The sequence below is a fragment of the Myotis myotis genome, unplaced genomic scaffold, assembly GCF_014108235.1.
Source record: "Myotis myotis isolate mMyoMyo1 unplaced genomic scaffold, mMyoMyo1.p scaffold_m19_p_5, whole genome shotgun sequence".
NCBI classification, from domain to species: Eukaryota; Metazoa; Chordata; class Mammalia; order Chiroptera; family Vespertilionidae; genus Myotis; species Myotis myotis.
In genome coordinates, this window is record NW_023416357.1 from 16,214,143 (window position 1) to 16,230,736 (window position 16,594).

At 44.3% G+C, this 16,594-nt stretch overlaps 1 protein-coding gene across 2 annotated transcripts in view; it reads left to right on the forward strand.

Annotated features, from left to right (window-relative positions):
• The first annotated feature begins 433 nt into the window (after positions 1–433).
• Positions 434–16,594, forward strand: part of FBXL7 (F-box and leucine rich repeat protein 7) — a 320,865-nt gene continuing 304,704 nt past the window's right edge. For both annotated transcript variants that reach the window (XM_036308406.1, XM_036308407.1), the window contains exon 1: positions 434–976. In XM_036308406.1, coding sequence (XP_036164299.1) covers positions 940–976 — 37 coding nt within the window. In that variant the 5' untranslated portion in view covers positions 434–939. The remainder of the gene's footprint in view (positions 977–16,594) is intronic.

The window sequence follows — 16,594 nt, forward strand, 5'->3', positions numbered from 1 at the left end:
CCTCCAGTTTTCCCTCCTTCTGTCTTCCACTCTCCTTCTCAGTCGCAAACCTGAGAAGAGGATGCCAGCACAGATACCTGAGATTGCCAGGTACAATCAGACTCTGAGGCATGTTTGCTTTACATGCCCCTGCACCTAAGATAGGCCATCTTTCCAGGCAAAGCCAAGGGATTTCAAAGGACGTCTGGAAGCTCATCTTACACATTGAGGGCCAAGCCCGTAAAGGAACAATAGTGAATGCAGCCAAGAGCACGTTCCTTTGCTCAGAGTGGTTCGCGGGTGGCTGGGGCCCAGAGCCAGACCCCAAAAAGGAGCGCTGCCCCTTTAAAAGGCCGCGCATCTCCGCTCCGGCCTTCCTCCCGGGGGCTCCAGCTGTGATTGACGCTGGGCGGCGAGAGGAGGCGCCTGGCGCTAACAAAAGTCCGGCCCGCGGGCGAGCTGCGCCGGGCCGCGAGTCTCTGCTGGGTCGGGGCACCCGCAACAAGTGGCCGCCGCGCCCGTCCCCGGGGAAGTCGTGGGCGTGCAAGGGCGCCGGGGAGAGGCGGTCGATCGGGGGAGCCCGGCCACCCGTGCGGCTCCGCGCCCACCGCAGGGGGATCGGGGCGGGCGAATGGGGACCCGGCGGCGGCGGCGCGGCGAGCCTCTGGGCGGCCCCAGGGCGCGGGCTCTCCGCGGCGTTGCGCCCGCCGGCCGCGATCGCGGATTCTAAGAGCGGCGGCCGCCCCTGGCCCCACCCGGAGCCATTGGGGGTGCCGGGAGGGGACCGAGCGCCCCCTCCCCTCGGAGTGCAGGGGCCGCTCCCAGCCGGACCTCGGCCCCGGAGCGTGGGGTATGCGCAGCTAACGGTCCCGTCGGACGGGCTTTCCTCGGGCGGAGCGCGCAGGCGGTGCGCCCCAGCTATGGAGTGTCCCGGGAGACGGCAGGCATGACGGCGGCAGGATGGGCGCGAACAATGGCAAACAGTACGGCAGTGAGGGTGAGTGGGCCGCCCGTCCTCACGCTCCCAGATCGCGCCCCCCTCCTTTCCCCTCACCCTCGGGTCTGGGAAGGAAGGTTCTCGCCCGCGGCGGTGGCGCACACCCATTTGGCCCCCTTGTCCCGGCCGTCACCTTCCCTTTGGCACTGAGTGCTCAGCGCCCCGAGGATGCTTTCCCCACCCGGGACGGGGGAAGGGGGAGGGGGTGTCCTTTTAAGCAACTTCCCAGGTTGTCTTTGGGACGGCTCAAGTGGCAATGCCGCGGTGTTTCCGAATGCCTGTGCCTCAACTTTCCCACCCTGGGCGTCTGGGATTTAGGATGATGGTTTGGCAGACGGTGGAGAAACGTTTTTCAAAGAAATCACGAAGTGAAAACTTTCTCAGGCCTTTGTGCTCCAGTCCGCTCTCCGGTAGCAGGAAAAACTTCTGAAAAAAAGTAGTTAAGTTTCCATTCTCTGCTCACGGCCCCTGGGTGACAGCTTCGTGAAACTGACCACCTCTGGGCCCCCGCGAGGCGAGGAGTGGCGGGGGGCTTTGTCTGGTTCTCTCCGGGCTCAAGACGGGCAAAGGACCATCTGTTCTATGGGCCTGGAAATTGCACAGAAATATTGCCTGTCAAGTGGGAACTTGGAGAAACTTTAAACTCCACCTCCTCCTAAAATGATGATGGATGTGTGGGTTGGCTTCCCCCTCGCCCCTCCTCCCTCTCCTCGCATAAAACTGTAGTGTTGTCACCCCATTGATTAACAGCATGCCCCCGATACACACATGGCAAAGGCATTCCCATAGTTCAAAAGTTAGGAAGGTTGGTCTCTCCTGAACTTGGCTGGAGGGGCGTGGAAGAGCCAGGGTCGGTTTTACAGCCCGCCTCCGGAGGACGGGCGGTTGCAAACTGGGTTCAGAGCCTGCAGACGGTAGGAATGCAGAAAAGCTATTCAGCCTCTGGTGTTTGGGAAACTCCTATCATCCTACGCGAAACTTTGTGGATGTCGCCCCCCTTGTTGTTTGTGGCCGTGTTTTTCTCAGTAGCTTTGTGAGATTCCAGCAGAAACCAATCAGAAACCCACGCCAAAATACCATATCCACAAGAGCCTTTTGTTTAAATCATTCTCTCCCCCATCATCTTGTTTTTGAGTTCCACATATATGTTGAAATACATAGATTTCCTTATTCTGGGCCGTTATGTGAGAGATTCTTTTTGGTGACAATTTCATTTTTAAGAAGTTAAAAGGTTGTCCTTTTAGATAGCACATTTGAAAGTATGCCAGAAAAGATTATTGGAGAATCGTAGCCACTCCCCCAAACTTCTTGGAGTTCATGTTTTAAAAGCTTGTCGAAAAATGGAAGGTGAAGCCTTCTTACTCTGAGTTATTACAAAGCTTTCAGGGAGTGAAGTGTATGCTTGTCAGTGCTGGGTGTGCATACATGATGCTACTTGAATACTATGGTGGGGGGAAGGACACCCTAAGAAGTATGCCGAGTTGCTGCTCTGGGTTCTTGAACAAAACCCCTGCACACTCCCCCTAATCCTCTGCAACTTGTCCGTATATCCCAGCGTTCTCGTATTGTACAGTGTGTGGTGTATGACGACTTCCTGTCTGAACAGCAGAGCTTTCAACCCTTGGGAGAGCAAAGGAGAGACAGAGAACTAATGTTCTCCAGCTGTTATCCGTAAATGCTACCTCTGCATTTTCACTTCAGCTGAAGTGAAATTTTACTGGGATCAGATTTAGGACGTTTTATAGGAAAAACCTCGGGCTCAGCTGATTCAAGGAGACCAATAGGAAGGTTGGGGAGGTTAACTGAATTTTGGCTGGAGAGGACATACTGTGTTTATTTGCATCGAATCTCTTCAGATGCATGGAGAGTCCTCTGAGAGGGGAGGCGGAACTAGAGATAGAGAAGTAACAAGGGTTTCAATCTTTTCTCCTCCAGTTACACTTGGTCTCTCCTAAACAGGGTTTTAACACAAGTAGGGTATGGACAATTGTGTTCCACTGTGTTAATGGAAGGTAAAATCTATGCAGATAAGCCTTCTGGAATTTGATGTGTCAGTGCCATCTTTCTGTTCTAAAATGTAAAATCTCAAAGCAAGTGAAAGCAACCCCTAGACATGGTATCTCTGTTGTCATCAGAGGTAGAAGTAAGACAGTTTTAGTAGATTTAGTGCAATACAGGCATGGTGTATTTCAAACATAAAGGGGAAATAACCAATAAATGCATATCCATAGAATGCATTGAGATCGCTCAACTCTAATACACTGATGTTTGCATGTACTTTAAAAATTTGCAATTTAAGTATATGTTTTACAGTTGACACCACCATGTAAATGGGAACCCCCGTAAATTTTACAACAGTGTTGAGTTATTACAACATTTAAAACTTCAGCATTTCATTTGCAACCTACTTCCCCTTGTTCCTGAAAAACACCTTTTTTCATTAAAACAACGGAAAACCTATTCCCAGACTTACTTTAGCAGGTGAAATGGGGCAGAGACTCGCTACTCAGTGTAATCCAGCGGCCTCTGCTCCACTGGGATGCTTGTCAGAAGTGTAGAATCTTGGGTTCCTCTTGGAACTACTGAATCATTTATCACATGCACGTTGGAGTTCGGGGAAGTTCCTGTGCAGAGCAGAGCATTGACTTGGGAGTCTGGAAATTTGATTCCAGCTTCAACTTAGCTACTGTGACCTTGGTCAGTTCCCCCAAATCATGGGGTCTTTCTTCTCTAGAGTGAGGAGAGAAATTCCTTTTGGCCTGATTTGTCATGATCTAATAATCCTCGAGCATGTGGTTATTCATTAGGGAGGAGATTAGCCTTGTGGGGAGACATGTTATAATAAATAGGGAAGTTAAGACGATGATTACTTCAATATCAGTAAATGTCCCTCTTGCTTTTGTCATTCTGTTTTTCCTTCATCTCTGTCTTCCTCACTCATTGTTACCTCCTTTGTTAACTTAATTAGTTCTGAAATCCCTGCCAATCAATAATAAGTGTTTCCAAAGTGTTTTGTTTTCCTAAATATTTAGTGAACATTTAGGTTAATGATTTCATTTGTAACCTTTAGGTGGACTGGGATTTTGCTCGAGGAAAAACTTACCTTCCCATTTCTGATCATTAGCTTTCTAGAAACATAAGCAAATGTCTAAATGATGAGTATGTCCTGGCAAATTCTTTAACAGAGAGCTGTTTTTCCCCCTCTTTATCTTTTTTCATAAAGTGTGAGTTTCAGCCCCTGTGTAGAAGTCCACAGAATGAGGTGTGGTGAGTGATTCAAAGCCATCAAGAACCATTAGCTTTGACTCTAGTTCAGCCAAATAAACAAAACTCTCTGTTCAAGTAGGAAGAGAGGAGCTGCCTTCCCTGCCTTTTAAGGTTTCTGAGCCTTACCCCTCACTTACTCATTGGTTCATTGTCATGTTTACTCTATTCCAGCAGGTCTGAGACAGTAGCACTTACACTCTTAACAGCTCCTTTGCAAAATCCTGTGTGTTATTGAATTGCAGCTGATGAGGCCACAGTGATGGGGTTTGACCCTTGGCAGCTCTGCTGCCCTATGAAGATCTTTGGGTCCTTTTTCCCAATCTCAGATCTGTGATGTCAGATATGAGGAGAGCCAGTTGCCTGAGCACATAAATCATCACAAATCCATCACGACTGTGAGGAACATATCTTGAAATAATAATAACAATGGCAACTAACATTTATAAAAAGCTTACTATGGCCAAGCATGATCCTAAGTCCTTGACATGCATTGACTCACATAAGCCTCATGTGGATCCTATGGGAAGGCACTCCTGAGGTCCCTATTTTATGGATGAGGAAACACAGCTGCAGAAGGATGGTCATTTCCCAGGTCCTGCAGCTAGTGTAGGTGGAATTGGGACTCAGGGCCATGTCATTCTAAGCCCAGAGTCCTTTATTCATTCATTCAACTAATGCATGTTGATTTATTTCCTACTCTGTGCCAGGAACTCTTCTAGATTCTTGGGATATATCATTAAATAGATAAAGATCCAGTTCTGTCAATGTTATCTTCGTGTGTGTGTGTGTGTGTGTGTGTGTGTGTGTGTGAGAAGGGAGGGAAAATAGAATGATTAACATGCATACATACCCATAGGATAATTCAGTAAATCTTTCGGTGCATTCTAAGTAGCTAAATTTTCTAAATAAAGAAAATTATCAGATTAAGATTATTCAAAGCTGGGAGGAAGAAGGTGTTGCAATTTTAATTAGATAGATCACCATGGTGGGTCTTATTGAACACTTGGTATGTAGACCAAGACATAAAAGAAGTGAAGGGCTGACCTTTGAGGATTTGTGGAGCATGTTGACTGTTACTTTGAGCCACTGTGTTATACCGAGGTGAATACTCTATGCTGGAGAGAATAAATCATCATTTTATGCAAGGGTAGTGTCATCAGTCTTCTACAGTCAGCTGCGATGGAACAAATTCCGTCTGGCCAGTGGGAATAATTTTTTGCCTAGAGCCTTTGCAAATATGTTTTATCCAATTATGAGACATTTTGTGACTGTTTTGGGGGGTGGGGAGGGAAGGGGAGGCCTAAATCATGCTCTTCTTGCTATGAAAGGTGGATGTTGCTTGATTTATTGGCTATATAAGGATACCTCCAAAGGCTTGTTAATTCTTAGCTAGAAGTATGTCTTTGTCTTTTGTTTCCAGTAAATAAATTTATCCCGATAAAAATCAGAAGATAAGCCATATTGATTCCACTGTTCTGTTCAAATCATAGCGTTAGCACAGCTAACAATATCATCTTTGATCTGACAATGAGAAGATATCTTCAGAGATTTGGGGAATCCTTTTACATGTTTAGACTAAGAGAAAGAAAAGAGAGGTAACTTTTTTTTTTGTCCCCTTGGGAATTAACTCACAAAACTTCATTTTAACTCCTTCTTCCCTTTGAAACAGAGTTAACTCTGGCTTAATTTTGAGTAATTAATAATCACTTTTTAAATTGAATTTATTGAATCGGCACTGGTTAACAAAATTATACAGGTTTTAGGTGCACAATTCTCCAACCCATCATCTATACACTGTATTGTATTTCACTACCCCAAGTCAAGTCTCCATCCATCATCATTTATTCCCCCATACTCTCCTCCACCTCCTCCATTCTCCCAGAATCACCACTCTGTTGTCTCGGTCCATGAGTTCTTTCTCTTTTGCTCAATCCCTCCACCTTTGCCACTCAGCACCCTTTCCCATCCAGTAGCCCCTCCCCACAGCTGTCAGCCTGCTCTCTATCTATGAGTCTGTCTCTGTTTTGCTTGGTAGTTCAGTTTGTGCATTGGATTCCACATATGAGTGAAATCATATGATACTTGTCTTTCTCTGACTGGCTTATTTCACTTAGCATAATGCTCTCCCATTCCATTCATGCTGTCACAAAAGGTAAAAAATTTCCTTTTTTATGGCCAAGTAATAGTCCTTTGTGTAAATGGCACACGGCTTTTTACCCTCTCATCTACTGATTTGCCCTTACCTCTAAGGCATCTTGAAAGCTGCTTAAACAACTTTGCTTGAATCTTTGACTGGTGGAACTTTGTAGATATCATGCATCTTAAGATGGCGTTGGTGATGTATTAAAATAAACGACAGCATCTTGAATAAACTGTACAGCGAATAAATTCTCTGAATCATGAAGAAGGGAATAAATGGAGTTTAAAAATGTAATACATTAAAAATAATACTTGAAGAGCTGTCTTGAGGAAAATTAAATTTCGGAGTGCTGAGCAAAGACCAATGTAAGTTACTAGAAGGTAGATTTGGCTCAGTCTGAGGAGGAGCTAATGATGAGAGCTGTCCCCATTTGAGATAGGCTCCCTAATAAGGCAGTGAGTCTCCTTCCATGGGAAGGCAGTGATCACAGTAAAGGATGTGTGCCAGAGATTTACTGCATTGGGCATGGATGGGTTCTATCATAAGAGCCTTACACCAAGTTTCCTAGCAAACACTCTGTCATGTGTGACTGTGTTAATGTTTGATAAAGTGGTATTGTTTCATTCTAAGTCATATGGCTGCTTTTTCTCCCTCAAATATATCTCTACCATTTTAATTGTTAAAAGTACCCCCTTAATCAACTTTCTTCGGGTTAATTCATTCTCTCCCTTCTTTCTACATATTTATATCTATCTAGAGATATTTAGGTATTAACTGGAAAATCCACTGATTTTATTTACTTCCCTGCTTTCTGCAGGACATAACCTCCTGCACCCAAAATTGAGTTTGATAAATGACTTCTATTTTCAGTGCAGGAATAGATGCAGACTCTACCTATAGCATTGCTATTACTTGTATTATTCTCCTAAAACAAGTAGACCTACTAAATTAATTGTGCTTACATTCCATGTCTTGAATAAATGCTTTGACTTTGTAAGTAAGACTTTTAATTGGTATTATTGGTTAGTGCTATTTGAGCAGAAGCTACAAATGGACAAGAGCCACACAGCGTGATACACTGTTGCTCAGCACATGTCCCTGCGCAGCACATGGTGATAAAGTCCACATCAGCTGAACTTTCCCAGAATGTAGCTGTAGTTTTTGTTCTGTTTATAGAAATGAAGAGGACTTCTTCCATTCGCTCACTTCAGTAATCTCTAGATGGAATAAGACTTGCTCTAAACGTTTAGTGTCTAACTGAGAAGCTGGGCAGGACGGCCAGTGATTCAGAACAAGAAGGTAGGTGCTCACTCACAGGAGGAGCCCGCGTCAGCCATGTGCTAAGTGTGGCTGTAAGTGATACGGGGGAAGTGTATGGAAGGATAGAACTACTGTCTAAATGACGACAGCTCTGGGCAGTGTCTGCAATTCCCAGAATACCTGAAGGATGCCCGTGAGTTCTAAACCAAAACCATAACAAAGCAGGTAGATTGGAGGAGAAGGAGCTTCCACCTTTGGGGAAAACGAAACATGTTGTTAAGAGACTCCTTCTCATTGTTCCCTCTGGTCTTCATGTTCTGTTTTCCATGTTTACTTCATGAAAAGTGATTCCTGTGGGTTCTGCCAGTGAGGACCTTGGAAAGCCTCGAGGAGGGGCAGAAATAGCTGGGCTCTTCCACGCTTGCGACACTGCACCAAGGAGAACGGAGGCCTCTGGGCAGATACTTTCAGCACATGCTAGTGAGGACCCCAGAGACTCCAGCTTTCACATTTCGGACATGAATACTCATTAGCCATCTCTGAATTTTCCTCGCTAATGAAATATAGACACATGGTCAACATTCTCCCCATTCCATCACCAAAGAGGTGGAGACTGTGTCTGAGAATCTTCACTAGGTTTGTGCACTAGGTGTGCTCATTCTGTCAATTCCTATTTAAATTCTAACCCTCCAACGAAATGAAAAACAGTTGTTCACACTGTGTGAACTTGTAACTTTAGAAGCCCCGAGCAATGTGTAGAAATGTTATTAAAATATTTTTTTTTGTTTGCTACCCTTTCTGTGTTAAATTCCTTTGCTGCATTTCCCCCCCCGGGCAGATATAGCAGTGGAAAGAGAATCAAAATGTCTAGAGAAAAATGTTAGCACTTTTTCTTATGCTTGTGGACTGACCTTCTGACTTTAAGGAACCCATTTTTGGCCTGGTGAAGTCGGGAAAAGCTACTTATAGGTGCAGTTGATCCCTTTGACCCATTTGAGAACTTGAGTCAAATTGTGGGTCATCTGAGTTCAATCTAAGACTCAGGCCAGGCCTTACCTGTTCCAACTGTCAGAGGTAGTTCAGACCTCAGGAAGAAGAATAGGCCTGCGACTAAGGATGCAGTAGATGGAAGACCATAAGAACAAGGGAGGGAAGAAGAGGACCAATCCAGTGCATGGGAATTAGGGCATTGATTGCCTTCAAATATAAAGAGCAGACTCAATGTTGTACTCACTTCTCTTTTCTTAAAACTATCTTAGCTCTTAGAACAAAAATGATTAATAATAGATATTTGGTTGGCATGGTTATTGCCAAATGTATTACATTTTTGGTCATTTTAGTAATAGTTAATAATTATTGAGCACGTACTAGGTGCCCCTTCCCCCTCTGAGCACGTTACACACACGTGTAGTTCATGGCAGCCAGGGAAGTGGGCTCTGATGTCCCCATTTTAAAGATGTCAGCACAGCCCAGCTAGGTGTGGCTCCATGGTTGAGTGTCGACCCCAGAATCAAGAGGTCATGAGTTCGATTCCCGGTCAGGGCATATCCCCGGGTTTTGGGCTTGATCTCCAGTAAGGGGCGTGCAGGAGGCAGCCGATCGATGATTCTCTCTCATCATTGATGTTTCTATCTCTGTTTCCCTCTCCCTTCCTCTCTGAAATCAATAAAAATATATATTTTTTAAAAAGATGTCAGCACAGAAGCATAGAGGCAGGCTAACCCCTGCCCAGGGTACACAGCTGGTGAGTGGCCCAGTCATGCCTAAAATCCCCCTGACTGTGCTGGAGTCTACACCCCTTCCTATTGTGCCCATGACCCCTCTACCTTGTCATTGCTGCTGCAGCCAAAATTTTCCCCAGTCTTTGTTTTGTTTGTGTGCTGTGGTACATTTACACAGTGGAATACTGCACGGCTATAAAAAAGGACTCTTACCTTCTGTGACAGCATGGATGGACCTGGAGATTATTATGCTAAGCAAAATAAGCCAGACAGAGGAAGACAGAGATCTTATGATCTCACTTACATGTGAGATCTAATGAACAAAATAAGCTGATGAGTAAAATAGAATCAGAGGCATGCATACATGGAACAGACTGCCAGACATAGAGGGAACTGGATGAAAGAGGGTGAAGAGATTTGTCAAAGAATATATATGCATAGTCCCTGGACACGGATAATTATGGCAAAGGCCAGAGGGGGACTCGGGGGCTGGGTGGAGGTGGGAAAGGGGGAAGGAATGAGGACATCTGTAATAGTGTCAACAACAACAACAAAACTATGGATTTGAGACAGCCATTAATATGGGGAATTATTCCAATATCTACTTGAAAATTTGCCCTTTGGCCAGCCCCTGGGAGACTCCTTCATGGATTTGTTCATGAAATTGCTTTGGAAACTATAAAGCATTTCAGAAATTAATCTCATTTATCATCACAGGGACTTTGGGAAGGGTGTCCTCATTATCCCCAGTTTAAAGATGGGGAAACTGAGGCCTTTGAAGGTTAAATGACTTGCCTTAATTTGATAGTGAACATTGTGATTCTAAATTTAGTACACTTTCCATGATACCATCACTCTTCTTTAAGTGCTGTAAGAAAATAAGAATATAATTATGCTAGAGGGTTATCACCAGGTATTCTTGAGTATTTTAAGTTTCTTACATCCAAGGATGAAAGTGGGACTCTGCAATCATATGTCCTTTAATAGCTTTTGTGTCTCTACTAGAAGTAGAGAAGCCTGGCTCCCTATTGGTCATCTCAGGCCACAGAATTGTGCCCTGGCTCAGGGGAGCAGCCACACAGTGATAAAACTATTATAATGAGACTGCAGAGTGAATTATTGTTAGATAAATGTTCATGACAAAATGACATTGTTCATTAAAGTCTACTTGCTGGTCAGTAAAACTCAGCTGGGGCTTTAGGAGCATTTTTTGTCCTCTGAAAACCTCCACTGGTGATGATGTAATTATTTTACTGCCGGGAAGATCAGAGGATCAGCTCTGAAACCCTCAGCATCACAGGAGTCCTGATTCTCTTTGATATTCTTGTGCCATTTGCTATTGAATAACCACATTTCTTAGAGGGCTTTAGAACGGTCTAGGTTCTGGGGCAAGCCATTTAGGATGAGTTGATATCAAAAGTCATGAGGTTCTGTCATGGTTGCGATAGAAATTCATCCTGTTCATTTAGTCTTTAATTGCTTTACTTGTAATTCTCTGTCTTCTAGTTAAATTTCTAATATTTTTTTATTTATTTTCTGTTCCTTTGTATTTATTCATTGCTCATCCTACTACATGCTCACCTTGATGTGAATATTACCCTGTTCTCATAGTAGGTCCTCAATATATTTTTTGTTAGACAGTCACATGAAGATGAATCTCAAGCCATGATCTTTATTGGATCTAAAAAAAAGAAAAGCTTATGAAAACCCTATCATGTTTTCAGTGAACTTTTCTTAGACTTTGATATTTTACTCTTAAAAAATTTTTTTCTCTGGACATGTTTTCTTCTGAGGATATTCTAACTTGGACTGTTATTTTTAACATTGTGGTTCCACCTTCTTAAGGACGAAAATAGTTTAATTTGTGTACTTAAGGAAAAAATGAACTTTTAGCATTGCTGAAGACTTTTCAGCTTCACTGATTTACGGTATTGTGACAACTATTTTCAGTGATTAGCGTTGAGTAGGATGCTATTGTATATTTTTTTATCAAAAATCACATTGTTCAGTAATATTTGTTTAACTGATTAGAAATTGGGTTTATATATCAATTTAAGTAAATCATTAATCTAGAACTCAATTTATAAATTTGAACTTTAAGTTAAGTAATCATTCCTTTGTTTCTGTGTTCTCTCTCTGAAATAAAAGGTCATAGGATTATGCATCTTTTTAAATTCATACAGGGTGTCCCAAAAAATGTTTACACACTTTGAATAAGAATTAATTCAAATAGGTTAAATATGAAAAAAAGGAAACATCAACTGAGCTATCAGCTGTTAAAATGTGTATACATTTTTTTGGGACACCCTGTATATTGAACTGCTTTTATCACATCTCTGCTTTAATCTTTTTTGTTATATAAAACTAGTGGCCTGGTGCACAAAATTCGTGCACAAGGGAGGGGGTGTTCCTCAGCCTGGCCTGCACCCTCTCCAATCTGGGACCCCTCGAAGGATGTCCTACTGCCGGTTTACAGGAATTGGGCCTAAACTGGCAGTCAGACATCCCACTCGCAATCCAGGACTGCTGGCTCCTAACCACTCACCTTCCTGCCTGCCTGCCTGATTTCCCCTAACCACTCTGCCTGCCGGCCTGCTTGCCCCCAACTGCCCCCCGCCACCGGCCTGCTTGCCCCCACCTCCCTTCCCCACTGGCCTGCTCGCCCCCAACTGCCACCCTGCTGGCCTGCTCACTCCAAACTGCCCCCCCCCCCCGCTGTCCTGATCACTTCCAACTGACCCCCACTGATGGCCTGCTTGCCCCCAACTGGCCCCCCTGCTAGTCTGCTTACCCCCAACGGCCCTGCCCCCCACCAGCCTGATCACCCACAACTGCCCTCCTCTCTTGGCCTCTAACCGCCTCTACCTCGGCCCCGCCTACATGGCTTTGTCCAGAAGAACATCCGGGAGGTCTCCTGGTCTAATTAGCATATTACCCTTTTATTAGTATAGATAGAGGCCTGGTGCATGGGTGGGGGTCAGCTGGTTTGCCCTGAAGGGTGTCCCAGATCAGGGTGGAGGTTCCCTTGGGGCGTGGGGCAGCCTGGGCGAGGGGCCTTTGGTGGTTTGCAGGCTGGCCATGCCCCCATGGGGTGAGGGTCCCCGCTGGGGGGATGTGGCCAGCCTGGGTGAGGGGCTGATGGCTGTTTACAGGCTGGCCATGGCCCCGGGCAACCCAGGCTCCCAGATCCTCCTTGAGAGGAGGCCCCGGTGCTGGAAGCAGGTATCTGGGATTTATTTATCTTCTATAGTTGAAACTTTGTAGCCTTGAGTATAGCCCAGGGCTGGCCAGGGCAGGCAGGAAGCTTGGCTTCCTCCATCGCCAGGGGCAACCCAAGCCTCCTGTTGGCTCCAGCTCTGTGGCTGCCACCATCTTGGTTGGGTTTATTTGCATACTTGATCCTGATTGGCTTGTGGGCGTGGCTTGTGGGCATGGCTTGTGAGTGTAGCGGAGGTATGGTCAATTTGCATGTTTCTCTTTTATTAGACAGGACTAGTGCCCCAGTGCACAGATTCATGCACATTGAAAGGAAATTAATTAGAAGGTGTCCAGCAGGGTGGGACTGGGCGAGACGGGCTGGACACTCCCTGGAGCCAACCTCCTGTGGTCCCTCCCCAGCTGGTTGCACCTGGGGCTGTGCCACAGTTTGAAGGGTGTCTGTGGAGTGAGCGGGGTCCCTCTGGCAGGTGGGGTCCCTCAGCCTGGCCTGCAGGGATTGGGCCAAAACTGGCTCTTAGACATCCCCTGAGGGGTCCCAGATTGCAAGAGGGCAGTTCTTGAGGGCAGTTCTTGGGTGCTGCACCTCAGAATCGGGCTCACTCCTCTCTGGTTCCAGGGTGTGTCACCGGAGAACTGCTGCTGCTGCCAAGTCACCGCAGCTTGGCAGCTCCTGCATTGAGTGTCTGCCCCCTGGTGGTCAATGTGTGTCATAGCTACTGGTCGGAGTGTCTGCTCCCTGGTGGTTGTTGCACATCATAGCTACCAGTCGGACAGTCGGACGGTTGCTTAACCTTTTTATATATATAGGTAATGAAAATTGTTTTGTTCATTATGTAGATTCCATATGTAAATGAGATCATATGATCTCTGTCTTTCTCTGTCTGGCTTATTTTGTTTAGCACAATAATCTCCAGGTCCATCCATGCTTTCACAAAAGGTAAGAATCCCTTCTTTTTTATAGCCGTGTACTATTCCATTGTGTAAATGTACTACAGCTTTTATATCCATTCCTTTACTGATGGGATAAAATTATAATAATTTTATCACTGGGTGGCTGCTCCCTTGAGCCAGGGCAACTGCTGTCTTTGTGCAATCTACTTTCTCTCTTGCCTTTCATATGTGTCTGGTGTGCTAGGAATGGTTTCCAGTAGAGCTCCTATCTCTGGCTTCCCACATAACTAAAATCAGAAGTGAAATAATCAAGTTGGAAAAAAAGAAAGACATTATTGAGCTGTAAGGTGTATGGACGTGTACACATATATAAGATTATATTTATTTATTTTTTTGTATATATATTTTATTGATTTTTTACAGAGAGGAAGGGAGAGAGATAGAGAGTTAGAAACATCGATGAGAGAGAAACATCAATCAGCTGCCTCCTGCACATCTCCTACTGGGGATGTGCCCGCAACCCAGGTACATGCCCTTGACCGGAATCGAACCTGGGACCATTCAGTCTGCAAGCCGACGCTCTATCCACTGAGCCAAACAGGTTTCAGCTAAGATTATATTTAACCAACCCTTTGCTATAAGTTAAAAAATGTCCAATGTTCCTCACATCCTTGTTTATAAATGGAGAGAAATACATATTCTATAAGGAATTTAAGAAATTCATTTAAAATTAAAGTATCTTTTTTTTCTTTAATAACATGGTATCTGTTAGGGGAACAGTGTCAGACAAAGGCTTACCATAAGAATCAAGCAAAAGAAGAAGCACATAGTCCAACATATGAGCTATTCAGAGCTGGAACTTGGGATAAAGGTGACTGAACTTTATGAACAAAGGACTTGAAATGGTTTTTAATTTTTTAAAATATATATTTTTTATTGATTTCAGAGAGAAGGGAGGAGAGATAGAAATGTCAATAATGAGAGAGAATTATCGATTGGCTGCCTCCTGCATGCCCCCCAATGGCAATCGAGGCCACAACCTGGGTATGTGCTCTGACCAGTAATGGAACCTCCACCTCCTGGTTCATAGGTCTATTCTCAACCACTGAGCCATGACGACTGGGCTTGAAATGGTTCTTGACATGATATCCATCCACTTGGAACTGCATGTTTTACTTCATTTACCTGAATGTGTGTTCAGTTCAGATGAATAAATATTGTAGTATCTCATTGGTGGGAATTTTACTCTGCATGATACTAGGCCTGGTGGACATTTGTTTAAAGAGCTAGAGTATAAATTCAGATCTATAGGCCACACTCATATGCTAAGGATTAACAGCTGCTGTGTTGGTTGGAAAGATTTATATAACCCCATTTGGACAATATTGTGTATATGACTATGAAAGTAAGTTTTAAGATGACATTTCTGTCCTGAACAGCTTATGGGCCACATCTTGTTTTGCATCTATTTTGTTTATTTAATTATATTTTAATAATATTCCCCATTTTCTGTCTCTCTGGAAAGACCTCTCCTGTTGATTACCCTGCTAGCTTGTTTTGAGAGACAGTATTTCCTTGGGGAGTCTTTCTCCACTCCGAAAGCCATAACAACATGAACTGTGAAATAAGGAGCCAATTTCTTCCCCCAGGTTGTACTTCAAATAGTCATTTCTTTGATACAGGCTAATAAGAACAGGAAAAGTCTAATTTTTAAATGCATTGGTTGGGGTTGCTTTACTTCCAATAAGGAAAATTGCCTCACCAGGGGAAACATGGGTAATAAAGCTACAACTAACTGAATAATTATATTCAGTCTAATGTCAAAATCCCCAAGCTGTTGCCTGCAAATCCAATTCAATCTGGGGATTGCTGTGTGTCCACTGTTGTGTGTAGATTTGCATTTTCTGTTACTGCTGGTCATCTCTTCACGCTTAATGAAGCTGCATTTCAAATGCTACTGGAGATTTTTGATATGTGTGGGGTTCCCTCTCCCCCTGCCCCGCTCCCATCAGTGCTAATTGTAAGGCTTGAGGTAGGTAACAAAAGGACTTTGGACATTGTCCAAAAATGAAATATGGAATAGAATGATGGATATTTGAGTGGTGAAAGTGACCTCTGATCACCTTACAGAGAAAGAGATTGAAGCATAAAGAAACAAAACAACTTTGCCAACATCCAACAGATAGCATGGCTGTAGGATACCAAAACTGATTTTCTTAGTTCAGCTGTTTCCTTTTAATCCATCTCTCTTCTTCACCATGCTTTTCTTTTTCTTACTTTCAGAATATTTGGGGTAAATGTAGCTGTATTGTCTGTCCAGTTAGCCCCTCTAGCAATGACCCACTCACACCCCCAGCTTCATAGAGATTAGTCACTCATGGTTTACAGCCCAGAACCTCTCCAGAAATGACTCTTACTCAGGATAAGGGAGCAGCCCCCATCCAATGACTATTTGAGGTGGGGTATAATTTGGGACCACTCTGAAGGACCACTGTTAGTCGAGAACTTCCCATGGAATTGGCTGAGTCCTTAATTACAAATGCATCACAGATCAACTGCTGTCTCTGTGCAATCCGCCTTCTTCCTTGCCTTTCATATGTGTGATCCTGAGGGTACTTCCCTATAAACTGCCTGCACTTTAGATCATCTCAGAGAGTGTTTACTGGGGAACGCAACATAAGACAATGAAGAGCTGGACTAGAATGCTATTTTGGCAAGGGTCAAGGGCAGGATGCCACTGCTGGGAAAATCATTTTCCTCTTGGGAATGCTGACTGCCCTTAAAAGGAAATATTCAGCGGAAAGTCAATAGACATGCACTGGTTTTCTGCTTGGGGACCTTGTTTATTCCTTTCATTGTATAGATTAGGAAATCAAGCCCTATGGGCTAAAGTGACTTGACCAATAGCATGCAGCTAGTTGGCAGAGGAGCAAAAACAAGCTTATAGTTCCCAGCTATTGCTATTGGTGCTGCTTTTGAAGAGCCATCTTGGAATTTGTTCAGTGCTGTTCTGCTGCTATAACCCAGAATTGACTGCAGATGGGTCTAGAGACCATTTATCTGTCTGATCCATTTGTTCAACTCTAGCACTGAAATCAGACATCTCAATAATTCTTATGT